Below are 16,972 nucleotides of genomic sequence, written 5' to 3'. Positions count from 1 at the left end.
GCCAAACCAAGTGAATGAGACTCTCACCAATATGAGATGCAAGGAAGATAAGATGTAACAGCCTTACGGCTATACCGAGAGGATATTTCTAGGACTCTAACACTTACCTCAATAAATATTTTGCAATTATTATGTATTCTAATTCATATTTTTAGCAGTGATTTTTATCAAGATTTGAATTATAATTTAAGCTGTATTTTTATTTGTGAGTCCTATCTAAATTTGGGATAGTCTTAAACCATTAGGAGTGTGTTTAGAGAGTTATAGACATACCTGAATAGGATTTTGTGGGATTCTATAATTTCCAAAATAGAAATTCTTTTCTCATATGGAATATTGCAATCCGAAAGGCTATGCCTTTGTTTTAGCAAAGAAGAAAAAGCATAGGACAATAATCCAAGATGCACATCAGTGCCATATAGCACTGGAAAAAAGCCTTTTGAGTAGTTGCATTCAAATCTTTCAATCACACATAAAAACTCATTCCATCAAGTTGTGCACACAGTTTAAATAGAAAAATTAACAGAGAGAAAGGAAGCACCTTTTTCTTGATAGTTTGGTCTCTACTTAAAAGTAGCCTTTCCACTTCAGGTGCAAGGTCCATTGCCATTTCTACAGAACATATGTTCCCTAAAGCACAAAGAGCAAGACCTACAATATATTGGTTTGAGTGATTGAGATCTCTGCCTGTGTCAAGTTTAACAGAGGCAAACATTTTTAAAAGCAGAATGCAATCCGTGATAGAGATATCAAACAGATTAATCACATAATAAACCATATAACGAAAGAACTGATGGATACTGTTTCAAAGAATTTGTAACCAGCATAAGAACTTCCTGTCTTTCATCAAGAAGCAGCATAAGGCCCAAATAGCCAATTCGTTTTTCAGGAAAGTCAACAGCAGCTATCAGTTTGAGACATTCCAATTGACCAAAATGAGTAGGATAACCGAGCATGTGAATAAACATAAGTTTTGCAAGATTACGGTGCCTATAAAATTGATCATTTTCACTAATTGCAGAACGTATAGCAGCACATTCCTTTCTCACAACAGCACGCTCTTCTGCAGCAGTTTTGCAAGCACGTATAGCTTGAATCATATCCCTGCAACACAAGTTTTAGCATGTGCAAGAAAAAAATCAATCCTACACAAATTAAATCAGAAAAGGATCAAGGATTTTAATTTTGGGTACTGGACTTGAATTAGTCCTGACCCAGACCAGTGTGGGTCTGAACTGTACCGACATACCATTTGAGGGTACCACGATCCGTATCGAGTTTCAGATAAAGTCTCAAAAAAAAAAAAAGGATGAAAAGACAAAACAAGGTTATTGCTGGTACATCTTATACCAGACTTGAACAATCTGGTTTACCCTGGCCCACATGCCGGTAAGTAAGCATCGGTAAATAAATACAGTCGATACCGAACTATACCATATGGTGTAGTAAACCTTAAAACAAATTATTTTTAATCCCAAAAGTCATTACTAAATTGACAATTCAAAACAAAGATCACGATTTTCTTGTTCATAATATGAAAAACATAAATAAGAAAGAATTAATGGAGACAACAACTGCAAGAATAAGTTGTACCATAAAAGAAAGTGACAAAGTTTTCCATTCTCCTTACATTGAATTGGTGCCTAACATGATAAATATGCAAAAGGAGTGCTATTGAACCATGTTAATCGCTGGGCCTAACCATGTCCTTTCATATGCATCAAATCACTTTAATCATTTCACAACCGCAAAGAATTTTCCGCGACACGTGAACGGGGGTTGCATTTCGATCAACTGACTGCCACGCCCATTCGTCGGATTAAAGGAGACGAAATTAAGATGATACGAATGAGGCGAGCGCATTACAACAAGAAGCGAAAGGAGGAAGGACCGAGAGTTTAAGGGAAGCGAACGGCGAAAAGAGATGGCAGCGCACCTCAACCGCGTCGGCGAGGAGAATGGATTCATGGTGAAGTCCGCCACGATTCCGGATCACGAGAAGGAGAGGTTGCGAGGGATGCAATGAAAGGAGGGAGGGGTTGGGATCTGAGAAGAAACGATGGTATATTGTTGTGGCCAATTGTTTATGTTTATTTACTATTACTGGTTATTCTCTTTTCTTTTCTTTTTTTTGTTCCTTTGGCGAAATTGCATATATAATAATATCGCAACAAATTAGTTATTGAATATTTTGTCCTCGAAATTTATGTTTAAGTATATACTGAGAGCATATATCTCCGTATAGTTAGTTAATCTCCGTTGTCGTTTGACTATTATAATAGAGATAATAAAGTTTTAATTGACATAAGTCGCCTTTGAAAACACCATCACCACAGCATTCTGATGGTAAGAATATTAAGGATGTTTTAGATTATTTTATTTATTTATACTTCAAATTCACTATGGTGACTGACATTTATATCTTTTAGAAACTCAATTTTGCTATTAAGATGATAATAAGAATGCAAAGGACATCCCAAATTTTTTTCGTATTTTTTTATATATTTATAATTCAAACTAATTAATCTGAGTGTATTTGACATATATCAATGTCGATATGGAACAATTTAAAAAAGATCTTCATCAAACACCTAACATAATGAAATCGGACTAAGCAAGATTTGTGTGGCTCAAATCAAAATAATTTCTCTCACATCTATTTAGTGGTTGAATATTTTTCAATCTATCAACTATTAGATTTTTACCAACTAAATCTCACTACTTGTAATTTATAATAAAATTTGCCTCTATCCACAAATACTAATCTCACCTATGGACGACTAATTCAAGGTTATAAGAGATTGTTTCAGTAAGTTATTGGAAAACCATTTGGGAATCTGAATAGTTTCCCTTGTTGCACTTGCAAAAGCATGTCATATCTATTCAAGATCTACAGCTGTATCAGTTAGAACTAAATGCCCTGATGCATTTAGTTCTTGGATTTTCTAATTGTATGGATTGGTTTGAAGTTGACTTTGGCAGACAACATTTCAGCTTAACATACCTCAGGCTAAATGAGATAAATAGCTCACAATGCTTTTGTAATTTTAGATTTGTAGTCAGAAGTGGATAGATTTTTCCAGTTTATACTAGTTACAAGTTTGTATCAGTTCTGTCCAATTTTGAGAATTTGCAACTTTAATATCCGCAGAATCATTCGTACAAAATTCCCACCCCTAAACAGTCATTTTGAGTATAGATATTATTTGAGTTTTCCAATAGCTAGATGCAGTTTAGGATCAGGTAAGGACATTTCGGGAAGAACAAACTCAGTCAAATTGCATTGCCAATTTGTTTGGCATCCTTGTTTTAAGAATCAGGCCTTCAGAGAGTTGGTAAGATAAGGCTATGTGAAATAGATGAAGCAACAAGAGCACTGAACTACAAATTTACAAAACCAATTTGAGAAATTAGATTTCTCTTACAAAACTAAGGAAGAAACTTCTTCTTTGAAATTTCGACAAGTGGTGCTGTATTTCTTGGTCCTTCCTCATTTATAGACATGTAAAAGGGAAGAGACCATATATATAAACTAAAAGTGAATTTTTCATGGAAGACAAGGGTAAAAAAAAAAATTGCAGTGACCATTTAGTAGTCGCCATAACTGATGTAATGATTTCGGTAGCGCACACCGTACTGCTCAAACATGGGATCCCCATAATTCACAGCCTTCATCTCCACTGCCCTCCGCTTGCTATCTGACTCCTGAACTGCTCCAAAAACAATCTCATTAGTCATCATTTCGCAGCTCTGCTCATAATAAGTCTCAGTGCCCGATGAGAACTGCCGGTTCCATTGAAGGTGATGCTGTTGATGTACTTGCTGTTTCTGCTGCTGTGGCATCAGATAAGGCGGTGCATGCCGGATGTGGTGGATCTTCTCTGGTTCTTTTGACATGAATGCATAAGTCTTGCGAGGTGTGGGAATCTCATCATCTGGGATGGCTAAGCTCTCTGGCACTGACCGAGTGTTTGCCCTCTGCTGCTGCTGCTGATGATGATGATGATATTTAGTCTTTGACCTCTTTCTGAAGATTGGGAACATTGCACCGAAGATTTCTGCTATTGCCAACAAAAGTTTACCAATTAAGCTGAAGAGACCTTCTTCGTCCATGTGCACTGCTTCATCTCCAGTAGGGATAAGTGGTGATCTTATAGATGGTTTAATTGGTTTCTGGTACGGAGACATGCTTGCTTTTGTGAGAGTTTGATGTTCCTATACAAAATCCTTGCACCTCAGTTAAAAAAAGACAACCAAATTCTTCGGGTACAATAAGCATGATTTCTTTAGTACTTCTTTTTCTAAATTCCTAGATTTCTTTTAATTGAACACAACTTACTGAAATTTGTTTCAGTTCAGGATGCAATATAAAGTCGTGACGTTCTCAACGTATTTTAATTCACTATAAATCAGATAGAGAGACCATACAATAAGCATTGTCATCAAGAAATCTGTATTGTCACAAAAAAATCTATTCTTTATGAGCCTATCTAAAGTTTAGATTCTAAACAAAGTTCAAAATGTTTAATGGACAAAGGAATCAGATTATGAAAATTTATGGAGTAGTAAATTTTTCGAAGAAGAACATATTTAAAAAATAAAAATAAAAAATGCCAAGGGAGACTACTTGAACAGCTGCAAGATATGCAAATTGAACCTTACTAATTAAGTTTCTAAAAGAAATCAGATAAGCATTGACAAGGGGTGAAGTCAGCAACTGATATTTTTAGAGGGATAAAAAAAGTATTATTTAGAATTTTATAATATGTAGTTTTCATTTATCTAAATATTAATATAAAATTTTATAAAGTACTAATCTAGTGCAAAAGATATAAAATTTAATCCATCTTAAATAATGTATGAACTAAAGTATCAAAAAATGTATTTCTTTCTAGGTGTTAATTACAATTACTACAGTCTTATCATCTTTAGCTGTTGACGTTCAATCAAAATATTTGCATCGTTTTATTTTATTTTTTCTTTTTATGCTTTTTGCTAACTAATCTGATTATATATAATGCTTTCACCATTTTTTTTATTATGAGATAGGAGCACAAGATTAGGCTTTAAAAGAAGGGAGAAAAAATCTAATCGGATAAAGTTTTTCCATGCTTCGGATGAGGAATTGCTAAACTACACAAACTTTTAACATGGTTAGTTTAGACCAACTACTCTATTAAAATTTCTGCTGTAAGTTAAATCAAGATTATACAGAAAAATTTCCCTTGCTTGCCTTCCTCTCTCACTTACCTTGTCTTGCTCTCTCCATGTAGAACAAACTGTCTCACACACCTCTTAACACTAACTGTCTTTCACCTACAGCACTGTGAACCTTAATGCGCCCACACACTAGCACTCCAGTACTGCTTTTAAGCTGTTATAAACCACTCGCACCACCCTGCATGGTCATTCTTACAAATTACAAGCACAGCTGCTCACCATGGCCACATATAAAGCAACTTTCTAGGAATTCTGAAGCTTAATAAATCACAGACTACATAATAGTGGCAACTGTAAACAAACTTTCAGGTCAAGATGAAATATTTTCATATTTATGACACCCTCATTTTCCGCTAATAAGTAAGTTTCAATCAATCAGACTCAAGTGTGATGTGCAATAGAAGCTACATTAATTTCAATAGATTGAGCATTTGTAAATGATCGAGAGTATTTGCTAAAAAGTAGCCTAAGGAAATGATCGATTTAGTAAAACATGTCTATTATGTGGAACCACTCACATTTTGGTTAGAGACCATTGTTCCCAACCGCCTCTGGAGTAAAGCAAGCATGTAACCGAAGAATCCAGCAGCAAGTAGCACAGCAGTTCCTATATTGGCATATAAGACAAGAATTAGTATATTTCAGAAAATGTCAAAGCAGAGAACCTATAAGCCATATATCAAGGTATCAAGATCTTGACGTTGTTGATTCTAAGACACTGATACTTCTCTATTTTAACAGAAATTAGAATCAAAATTGTTGGCTGATGGTAAAATCACAAGACAAACCCAGATGGAAACCAGTTTCATATTGGTGTGCACAATCATCAAAGTTAAGCTGAATCTCCCTGATTGCCTGATTTCCCCTGTCTACAACTAGAAGAGAGCAGCTACTAGCAATGTAAATGACTTCAAAATCATTAGAAAACTTTGCATCTTCACTAGGCCCATCCAAATGCCCTCCTCTGCTCCATTTTCCCCCTGCAATTGTTGTGACCCCTGCACAAATACAAATTCATAGACAAAGAATATCAACTTGGGGATGCCTCTGTAGTGCTTGTTGCATGAACACATCCACAAGTATAATAGTTTGCTCTGAGAAGAATAGACAACCTCTCAGTACAGCTCCTTAATTTTAATTAACAAGAATGGGAAAGTATTGATATATTACCGTTATAACGAAATAAAAAGTATACTATTTAACCTTACGCTAGATTCAAGCTCTTTTCACAAAAAATTTCTGACAAACCATATTCTAGTTGTATATTATAGTTCCTTATCCTAAATGAAAACACTAACAAGCTGATCCAGCAACATTGTTTTGCTTCTCCAAATCTACTTTTATTTTGCTTCCTACATAAAACAACTCCCAACATCAAAAAATCCTTGTCTCTCTTTAAATAAGTTTGAACCAAGTCCACTATATCTTCTTCTATTTAAAACTATTCCTCAAAAACTTATCCAGATTACAGAAATATTATCCAGTATCAAAGGGAAATTCTTATGACTGAACAAAAATTTCTTGAGCAAAGAAAAGAATATCCAAGGAATACCAATCCCTTCATAAATTGATGATAGGAAATCATTAACCATGTCAATATACTTTTGGTCCCAGTTTATGCTCACAGCATTGGAACTATTTAACATGGTTAAAATCTGACCAGATCCAATCCGCCAAACAATCTGACTAGCCCAATTGCGTAATATTATATCTCAAAACTTGTTTTCAATCTAGAATATAATATCAAGGCTGAATGTGATTGCTTTCCTTCAATAATCAAATTCATGCTTCCTACATTAGCCACTACATCACTAGCTATTTTGGTTTCATCTGAAATCATTCTCCCTCTTTACTATTTCATTCTTTGCTCCTATCAGGATGAGATATATCTTACAACTGACAAATAGTATTGACAGACAACATAATATTACTCCATTAGTGAGATGGTTCATGGAATCATGAAGTCAGGAGTACTATCACTAATCAAGATCAATGCATTTCTAGTTGACACATTATATGAAATCAGATGAATTCTGATGTACTATATATGTTAGTTTGTCAAGAGAAATTTTCCATCAAATCTACAATGAGCTTTCAAAATTCTACCCTAACCCATAAAATTTATTATGCTTCTATCGATTGTAATTTATGCCTTTTCTCTTACCTGCATCACTAATTTTCCTGATTGCCATGTTCATTGTGTCCGCGACATATATATTTCCCCTTTCGTCAACAGTAAAGCCCTTTGGATGGTTCATTCTTGCTTCACATGGTCTTCCATCAATATGACCAACATAACCTTCTGGAGAACCAGCAATAAGCTTAGGTCTGCTATCTGCATTTGTCAACGTAATGTATGACGGGGATCATCTTAGGAACTCAGGACATGTATAAGAAGCCAAACAAAAACAAAAAAGGAAAAGAAGATTAAATTCTTTTCACCATCAAAATTTTAACATGTAATCTATAAGCACTTGGGATGGAACAGCAAGTTCAAATGAATATTAGCATCATATTCAGAAAATTGTAGCTTAATAGGGTGAAACTGCTGCTAGCGATCATCAGATTGATAGGTCAAACCGAACTTAAATATCTTTTGTTTTAATACTCATGATGTAAAAGGATATTCCAAAAGTTGGTATTAGATTAGCACCTATAAATGACGAAAGTCGAATCATACTAACAATATAAATTAAGAATTAAGAATCATAGATAACCTATCTATCACCCAAGAAATTTAACAAAATAAGAGATGTAAGCATCTAAATTTATAAAAGGATGTTGATATCCTAAGAACAAACCTAGCTAGAATAAAGCAAACAAAACGTTGAGTGTGAAGCAGCATGGGCCACTTAGTCCACTGAACAATAAATTAGATCCACAAAAGACTGGAATGCACATCAATCAAACATTTTGAAAACTGCAAAAATAATAAACTCAAAAAAGTCAGATACATCCACCATGTTGCAGTTCATTCAACATCTCAAGAAAACCACATGAAAACTTGTCTCATGGAAGAATGATCCAATGTGGTTATGAAACCCCAATTGATGGTAATATTACTGCTTAAATTCCAGGCTGCTGCAATCAACTCAATACGAATTGCAAAGGACACTCAAAAAGTTCATCGGGCAGACATTTCAACCGCTAAGAAAGTATGTCAGTTCCCAGTAAATGAGGCAAAAAAAACAGCTCACATCTCGACAAAGGAAGCGGAATCCGGTACAAATTGCTGTTGACGGAATCAAGAAGCAGCAGCTCGCCACTCTGCGTCATCTCGACCGAGTAGGGTTCGATCCCGAGTTTACTACCGTCGAACACCGTCTGCACAGTGTACCCACTCTCGAATTTCATCAGTGGGCGGTGCCCAGAGACTGCTGCAGTAAATGCAAGCGAATCGAATCAGCCATATATTGAGGGAAACAAAAGGAATCAAGGTTGAAGAGGCTATACCAGTCTTCGTAGTATATTTCAGAGACCAGAACCTCTTCAAGAGGGCAGAGGCAGCATTATAGGCAGCATCGGAGACAGCTACACCGACGATCTCTGCCAGCACCACAACACGAAAGAATGAGTTGGCAATGCAGTATAAACAGGCAAACCAAGACCAAACAATAGACCAAGAAGAACACCAACTTGCAGGTGAAGCAGCTGAAGCTGAGCTAAACCCACTCGATAAGATGAGTAGAAGAATGAGCATCCCGGACCCTCCTTTCATCTCCTTGTCCATCATGTCCAGAGAAGACACAAGAGGGAGAGGCAGAACTCACAGTACAGAATGGGAGCAGCCCAGCTGAAGGCAGTTCTTGGTTGGCCTCTTAATACATATGGAAAGCAAGAAGACGAAGAAGAACTCACAACCCTGCTGAGCTAAACTTGGTGTGAAGAATGGAACCTCCCGTGAGGCAAAGCAAAGCAAAGCAAAGCAAAGAAAAGCACGGCAAAGCAGTGAGAGACAAATAGGCTGGCGAGGACTGTGCAGTAGTGTTGTGAAGAGAACAAAAAGGGCATCACCTCAAATATCATGACAAAAACAAAATTTTGTTGAGATATTCTGGTGGTTAATACACAATTTGTTTATCATTAAATATTTATTAAAAACATTTTGTATATAATTTAATAAAATGAAAAAAAAATGGTTCATTCTTTTTTTTTTATGAAAGTAACTTGTAGTGCAGTGATCATCATTTTTATATATAACATTCTTATTAATAACATTCTTAGAATCTTAGTATTTGAGTATATGTATAACAATATTTTATATATAATTTAATAAAATAAAAAATAGGAGTCTTTTTTTTTTTCTCAAAGTTACATATAGTGTGAGAGGAGGACTTAACTTAGAATCTATGAATACCTATAATCATAATTCTTAAGTAAAATTGCTTTATGCTGAACAACATGGGAAAAGTAATAAAAACCAAAGTTGGATGATCTCCAAACTTTTTTTTTTTTTTGGTCACAATGATGGGTCATCAAATTGTTCACAAATTTCAAGATGATAGTGTGGTGTGGGGTTCACTCAGTGGCAGTTCCAACATCCTCCACTCTTTCTGCTTGTTCTCCTGTGGATATATTCCCCCTTCCACCTTCTTCCTTCACCTTTTTATCATTGCATGTGATATCTCCTTTGATTCCTCTTTCCCTTTGCACTATTAATTTCCATGTAAACAACATCTTTGGGACAAGATTGATTTCATTAATCAAATGTCTTGGTTGAACTTTGGTTGTTTGCTCCAGTTGCAACTTGCAAGTTGCACACAGTTCTATGGTCTTGTCTTTGTGGTTCAGATGTGGTCTTGGGAAAACTTTGCCATAATTTAAGGTTAGCTTGTTTGAAGGAGGGAGAGGATGAAGGTTTGCCGGTTGTGAGCATGGGAATTATTATACGCTTTCACACGGAAATCGGTACTGGGTGACAGTGTATTTTTTAAAAGTTTTATAAAAAAATATTAAGTTTTAGACCAAATTATATTATTTTTAAATTATTTAAAAAAATAATATAATTGGGTCAAAAAAAAAATGATGAAACCAAGAAGAAAAAGAAGTCCGTCAAAGCTTCAGCACTTGCTTTCTTTTCTTTAGTTTAATATATCCCTCGGTGTGAGGAATAGAGCCTCTCAGACGGTGAGGTAAAGCAAAGCATAAAAAAAGAAAGAGACAAGTAGGCTGGAAAGGACTGTGGAAGGTTTTAGGATAAGACATTTGTTTCAGAATTTCCCTCTGATGTCATGACAAATATTAAAAATTTAGTTATCATTTTTGTTGAGATATCTTGGAGTTTAATGCATTATTACACAATTAATTCTATTTAGTATTTGAGTATGTATAAAACATTTTATATATAGAGTTATCTGGTGTAGAGTTTATTTCTTTCTTCTTTTTTTTTCTCAAAGTTACTCATAATGTAGAGTTATCTGGTGTGGAAGGAGAGCATAGCTTAGAATCATCATTGTTAAGTAAAAAACGCTTCACGTATTTTACACTAAGCAAAACATGGGAAAAGTAACCACACAAAAAAGAAGAAGCAAAATTGGAGGAGCTCTACTTGTTTTTCTATTTTGCCTCTTTTTCTATGCCGTCAATTTTTAACATAATATAATTTTTTTTTTTTTAATCTCATCTCTGTTAAGATGTTTTAATGGTTAGAAATTTTTATATTGTTGATGCTGTCTAATTTTTGAGTCAGTATAAAAATATTTTATATGTTGTTTAATAACATGAAAAAAATAGTGAAAAGATATTTAATTTTTCTCAAAGTTAATTGCAGTGGTGGAGGTGATGTGGTGTGGAAGGACTTAACTTAGAAAAAGAGTAAATTTAATCTATGAGTACCAAAGATCATAATTCTTAAGTAAATTTAATTTACACTGAGCAGTAGTGAAAAATAGTAAAAATTATGTTAGATTTTGTAGTCATTTATAACGAGATAAGTTATATAATGGAACTAATTAGATTCTGACGATATATATTGACTAATAATAAAAAATTTATATTAAAGTAGAATTTTTTAAGGATGTACCCGTACGATTTTATCATTTCGGAGCATGTGAGCTCCAAACAAATATATTTAAGAGTAAGAGAGACTTGACGGACTTATAAGCCCTTGGTTCCCATACTCTTCAACCAATATAGGGCCAAATGATTGTTAAATCTCGTATTTTGATGATGAAATTACTTGGTATGTGTTTATGATTTAATCTGCATTTTGAGTAACGCAAGATGCTTCGATCAGGATGAGACAATTAAAGTAGGAAAAATCATGTTGTGTTGGAGGAACATGTCAGAAGATTGGACGTCGGGCCGGTGGATCGGTCGGTTTATCGACAGAAGGCTTCGGGCTGTGGACTCGGGCATCGGTCCAAGAAGAGCGGGTATTACGCCAAGGATATCGGAGTTGTGGAGTCAACTGGCCGATTGGACAATAGGCCGTAGGAGAGGATGATGCACCGAAGAATCGGACGAAGTGTCAAGGGACCAATGACATGTCGGACAACTTGGTTAATTACTTAGGATTAATTGTCTCGATCGAAATTTGTTTTGCATATGCAGGACTAATTACGATGGAAGAAAGACATGCAGCAGAAGTTGCGCTGGAGTGAAGACTATGATCACGTTGGGAGTTCGAGAGTTCGACGGAAGTCCGGACGGTCATCGAAGGTTCTACGGGAACAAATCTGAGAAGTCCAGGAGCTTGCCAAAGAAGCTCGTCGGAACTCGCCAAGTGGATCATCGCAAGTCCAGGAGTTTGCCGGAAGTCCGCCGGAGCATCGTCGAAGGTTCGTCAGATGTTCACCGGAAGTTCGCTGGAAGCTCGTTGGAAGAAGCGATTGACGCACCGGAGCAAGTTGTAGTAAATGTCTTAAGAAATGTCGTAGTTAGTATGTAGATTAAGTTAGGAATGGGAGGTGATCCCATTAACTTAATCTGGGGGCAATTGGGCCCTTGATAGACCCAAATTGGGCCGAATGGATCAACCCATTCGGACCAGAATTCCTACTAGGCGGTGGCATTGCCAGGGTCGATGGTGGCACCGCCCAGGAGATGGTCTCCCAGGAAAGCTGGGCAGTGCAACCGCCTAGGTCAAGCGATGGCACCGCTTGGGCTCAGTCTCCGAGCGAGATTGGGCGGTGCAACCACCCTTGACAGGAAGTGGAACCGCTTAAGCTCGATCTCCGAGCTCTGCCAGACGATGCAACCGCCCCTGTTAGGTGGTGGCACCGCCCAAAGGCTCAGTCTTCGAGCTCTACCAAGTGGTGCAACCACCCCTGACAGGAGGTGGCACCGCCCAAAGGCTCAGTCTCCGAGCTCTGCCAGGCGGTGCAACCGCCAGACCTCGAAATTTCGAGAGATGATAGTTTTGAGCTTGGAATTCAAATTGGTTTGGGGCCTATAAATACCTCACCCTTTCAGCAATGAAAGGGTAACCCAAAAGTACCGAAAGCTTGATCTTACTCTGTGATTTTAGAGCTTAAAAGTGTTGTAAAGTCTAGAAGTTTTCTTCCCTCTTTTCTTCCAAGTTTTGATCTTTCAAGAGAGGAGAGAAAAGTTTGTAAGGGTTGTCTCCTAAGCCCGTCAAAAGGATTGAAACTGTAAAAGGGTGGTTGGCCTTCGCCTATTGAAGGAATGCCTCTAGTGAATGTCGGTGACCTTGTTGGTGGAGGAAGCCAAAAGTGGATGTAGGTCAAGATTGACCGAACCACTCTAAATCTCAGTTTGCATTTACTTTGAGCATCTTATCTTTACTGCAAACCTCCTCAGTAGCTTACTGCCTTCTGCTCATTTACGAACGTGTTTCATAGTTAAGTATTTTCCGAATCGGCGTTAAGACGGAAATTGATTTTATCGTATGAACATCATATTTCAGTTTACGCTTACATTTTGATTTCCATCATAACTACAAACTGTCTTTATATCTTTTCTTTAACTGCATCTCGCTTGATCATAAGTTAAAGTGATTTACGAATCGACTTTCATACTGAAATCGCTGTTATCGTACAAACGCAGTTTTAATCGTCGAAAGTTTTCCGCTGCACTAATTCACCCCCCCTCTTAGTACTCTTGATCCTAACAATTGGTATCAGAGCCCGATATTTCTCATTTCGGATTTACACCTAAGAGAAAATGACTCTTCATGGCTTTCAAGAGGGCTTATCGGTTGTTCGTCCACCGATGTTTAACAGATTGGACTACACTTATTGGAAAACTCGAATGAGAGTTTTCTTGATTTCTATGAATTTGGATTTATGGAATATTATTAAAAACGGTTTTCAACTTCCCTCTAAACCGATGAACGAATGGTCGGATTTGGAGAAGAAGTATTTTTCTTTAAATGCAAAGACTATGAATGTCTTATTTTGTGCTTTAGACAAAAATGAGTTCAATCGGATTTCTATGTGCGAAATGGCTTTTGATATTTGGCGAACACTTGAAATCATGCACAAGGGAACTAGTAGAGTCAAAGACTCGAAATTTAATATTTTATTGTATGATTTTGAGCTTTTTCGAATGAAGCCGAGCGAAACCATTGTTAACATGTACACTTGTTTTATGAATATCGTCAATGGTTTAAAAGCTCTTGGTAAATGTTTCTCAAATTTTGAACTTGTTAGTAAAGTTTTACGATCACTTTCTAAAGCTTGGGAATCAAAAGTAACGGTAATACAAGAAACAAAAGATTTAAATATTTTTCCACTTAAAGAACTTATCGGCTCATTGATGACATATGAAATGGTGGGCAATGCACATGATGAACATGATGAACAAAACCACCTTCCAAAGAACAAGAAGGATTTGGGACATAGAACATTTGAAGACCACTCGAGCATAAGCTCAAGTGATGGTGAACAAGAACTACTCACTAAGAAATTTAAAAAATTAAAGAAACAAAAATTTAAGAACAAAAAGAACGGAACTACTTGCTTTGAACGCAAGAAGAAGAACACAAAGTGGGATGAATCTGTTAGAAAATAAATAGATAAACAAGTTATAGAAGAAGTTGATTATTATTAACATATCCCTCTTCCTTTTATACAGGTTAGAAGGGAGAATTTTTCTCAACAGGTTAAAGGATTTCCCTCAACAGAGTAGAGAGATTTCCTCAAACAGTTAGGGAAATCTCATCTACTTATCATGCCCCCGCAAGATAGTGCTCCGATCAAGGAGGCCAATCTTGGACTGATGTAATGCAAAAAATTTACGAGCTAGAGGCTTCGTAAATGAGTTGGCCAATTGATCAGCCGTATGAACATGAGAAACATGAAGTTAATGGCGGATAACTTGATTGCGTACAAAGTGGAAGTCAATAGCAATATGTTTCATGCGGGAGTGGAATATCGGATTAGTGCACAGATAGGTAGCTCCAATATTATCATAATATATTATAGGGGTGGAATCGATGTTGAGTTCCTGGAGTAGATTCGTGATCCAATTGAGTTCTGCAGTGGTAGTGGCAATGGCATGGTATTCAGCTTCAATTGTAGACCGGGTGATTGTCTTTTGCTTCTTAGAACTCCAATTGATTGGATGAGCACCAAGGAAGATAATATACCCCGATGTGGATGTTCTATCATCAAGGTTACCTACCCAATCAGCATCGGCAAAGGCATGAAGATGAAGTGGAGAGTGTTTACGAAAAAAGAGTCCATGATTTAGGGTCCCTTTAAGATATCATAGAAGTCTCTTGACCGTAGACCAGTGTAGAGTAGATGGTTGCTGCATAAACTGTGATAATTTATTGACAGCAAATGAGATGTCTGGACGCGTGAGAGCTAAGTATTGTAAAGAGCCAACAACTTGGCGGTATTGAGTGGGTTCCGTAGTAGGACTTCCATCCGATAATTTGAGAGAACCACTAGTAGAGATGGGGGTTGTAACTGCATTTGCATCCTGCATGTTTGTCTTTAATAACAAATCTTGAATGTACTTGCATTGTGATAAAAGGAGATCGAAAGATGTGAAGGTAGCTTCGACGCCTAGAAAGTAGCTCAAGGGTCCGAGATCCTTAAACGAGAATCGAGTTGCCAACTGTTTGATGAACGCTTAGATGCTGATGGGATTGTTTCCTGTGACAATAATATCATCCACATATACCAGAATATACATTGTGTTTCCATGATGATGTCGCAGAAACAACGAAGTGTCAGATTTGGAGTTAAGAAAGCCGACAAAAGTAAAAAATGAGCTAAGTTCAGTGTACCAAGCTCTCGGAGCCTGACGAAGTCCATAAATGACTTTCCAAAGTTTGCAAACATACTATGGATACTGAGGATGAGTAAAACCCGGGGGTTGTTGCATAAAAACATCTTCGGATAGAGATCCCTGTAGAAAGGTATTATTAACATCCAATTGTCGTAATTGCTAGCCTTTAGTGGTAGCCAGACTCAAGATAAGTGGGAGTGTAGTGGGTTTAACAAAAGGACTAAACGTCTTAGTGAAATCAACTCCAGGTCGTTGATGAAACCCTTTGGCGACCAGGCGTGCCTTATATCGGGCAACTGAGCCATCTGGGTTCCGCCTAATTCTAAAGACCCACTTACACCCGATGATGTTTTGTGAAGGATGGAAAGGAATGAGATCCCACGTTGAATTATGGAGGAGGGCATTATATTCCTCACTCATGGCAGTACATCAATGTAGAGATTTTTGGGCTTGAGTGAAGGTGGTGGGTTCAACGTTGGGGGATGAGGAATTCATGATAGCTTGTAGGTTAAGTGCCTGACGAGGTTTAAAAATACCATGCTTAGAGCGAGTGGTCATAGGTTGATTGGAGATGATAGGATTGGGAGGTGATGTTGGGTGAGGATTGGGAGGTGATGTTGGGTGAGGATCTGTGGCACAAGCCGGGTCAAGGGCACTTGGGCGAGAAGGAGGTAAAGAGGATAGTTATGTTTCGGAACATATTACCCCATCAATTGGGGAAGAGTGGAGTGGAGTAGGAACAGAGGAAACGAGCAAGTGTTGAACTGGAGTGATATAGTGCAGATCAGGAGGGGAGGAAGTAGACGAAGTCATGGGAGGCTCGTCCGATTGATCCGAAGGTATACTCTAGTGAGATAGTGAAGTGGTCCGTATAGCAGGATATAGAAGGGTTTGGAAAGGAAAGTTAGACTCAACAAAGACAACATGACGTGATATGAAGATTTTGTGAGTGTGGAGATTATAGCAGCGGAAAGCATTATGTTCAAGTGAGTAACCAATAAAGACGCAAGGAGTAGATCGGGATGTTAACTTATGAGAGGCATAGGGACATAACCAAGGATAACATAAACAACCGAACACTCGGAGTTTACGAAGGTTAGGGGGTTTGTGAAATAGTGTGTTAAAAGGGGACTGGTATTGTAGAACTGGTGTAGGCATTCGATTAATTAGGTTGATAGCAGTTTGAAAGGCTACTATCCAAAAAGTTGAAGGCATGGAAGCCTGATGTAGAAGTGTGAGTCCAGTTTCTACTATATGCCGATGTTTGCGTTCGGCAGAACCAACTAGTTGAGGAGTATGTGGGGGAGACTTGAGGTGTTGAATGCCACAAGCTGAGAGATGGGATGCTAGGGCTTGATATTCACCGCCACCATCAGAGTAGACTATTTTAATGGTAGATTGAAAATAATTTTCGACAAACTTCTGGAAAGTGAAAAAAATATGAGAAACGTCAGATTTATGGGAAAGAGGATATATCCATGTATACTTAGAGAAGTGATCTACAAAAATAACATAAAATCGGAACTTATCAAAAGATAAGATTGGAGCAGGA

General features: G+C 37.1%; 2 protein-coding genes across 6 annotated transcripts in view; both read right to left on the bottom strand.

The window, feature by feature from the left end:
- LOC135625657 (AP-1 complex subunit gamma-2-like) overlaps positions 1-2,068 on the bottom strand; it is a 104,099-nt gene extending 102,031 nt beyond the window's left edge. For both annotated transcript variants that reach the window (XM_065130737.1, XM_065130736.1), the window contains exons 1-3: positions 1,937-2,068; positions 802-1,104; positions 542-683 (exon numbers count right to left, since the gene is read on the bottom strand). In XM_065130737.1, coding sequence (XP_064986809.1) covers positions 542-683; positions 802-1,104; positions 1,937-1,968 — 477 coding nt within the window. In that variant the 5' untranslated portion in view covers positions 1,969-2,068. The remainder of the gene's footprint in view (positions 1-541; positions 684-801; positions 1,105-1,936) is intronic.
- A 1,268-nt stretch (positions 2,069-3,336) lies between these two features.
- On the bottom strand, positions 3,337-9,184 carry LOC135625836 (uncharacterized). 4 transcript variants are annotated; one of them, XM_065130933.1, is made up of 7 exons: positions 8,857-9,184; positions 8,674-8,766; positions 8,418-8,597; positions 7,385-7,555; positions 6,021-6,218; positions 5,739-5,827; positions 3,337-4,215 (listed from the first exon to the last, which is right to left on the bottom strand). In XM_065130933.1, exons 1-7 carry the CDS (start codon positions 8,951-8,953, stop codon positions 3,589-3,591), a joined length of 1,455 nt encoding a protein of 484 aa, XP_064987005.1. In that variant the 5' UTR covers positions 8,954-9,184; the 3' UTR covers positions 3,337-3,588. The 4 variants fall into 4 exon arrangements, with proteins under 4 accessions (XP_064987005.1, XP_064987004.1, XP_064987003.1 ...); XM_065130932.1 differs by having other exon boundaries at positions 6,009-6,218; positions 8,418-8,594; XM_065130931.1 differs by having other exon boundaries at positions 6,009-6,218; positions 8,857-9,183.
- Positions 9,185-16,972: the final 7,788 nt, after the last annotated feature.

Source organism: Musa acuminata, chromosome BXJ2-10 (assembly GCF_036884655.1).
Source record: "Musa acuminata AAA Group cultivar baxijiao chromosome BXJ2-10, Cavendish_Baxijiao_AAA, whole genome shotgun sequence".
Classification (NCBI taxonomy): domain Eukaryota; kingdom Viridiplantae; phylum Streptophyta; class Magnoliopsida; order Zingiberales; family Musaceae; genus Musa; species Musa acuminata.
This window is presented reverse-complemented; position numbering and strand designations above follow the sequence as displayed.

Excerpts from the sequence above, each read along its gene's own strand:
- LOC135625836 (XM_065130931.1), bottom strand. The coding sequence starts at position 8,953 with ATGATGGACAAGGAGATGAAAGGAGGGTCCGGGATGCTCATTCTTCTA. Across the intron at positions 8,598-8,673 it reads GAAATATACTACGAAGACTG|CAGTCTCTGGGCACCGCCCA; the intron begins GTATAGCCTCTT and ends CATTTACTGCAG. Across the intron at positions 7,556-8,417 it reads TCCGCTTCCTTTGTCGAGAT|ATAGCAGACCTAAGCTTATT; the intron begins GTGAGCTGTTTT and ends TGACAAATGCAG.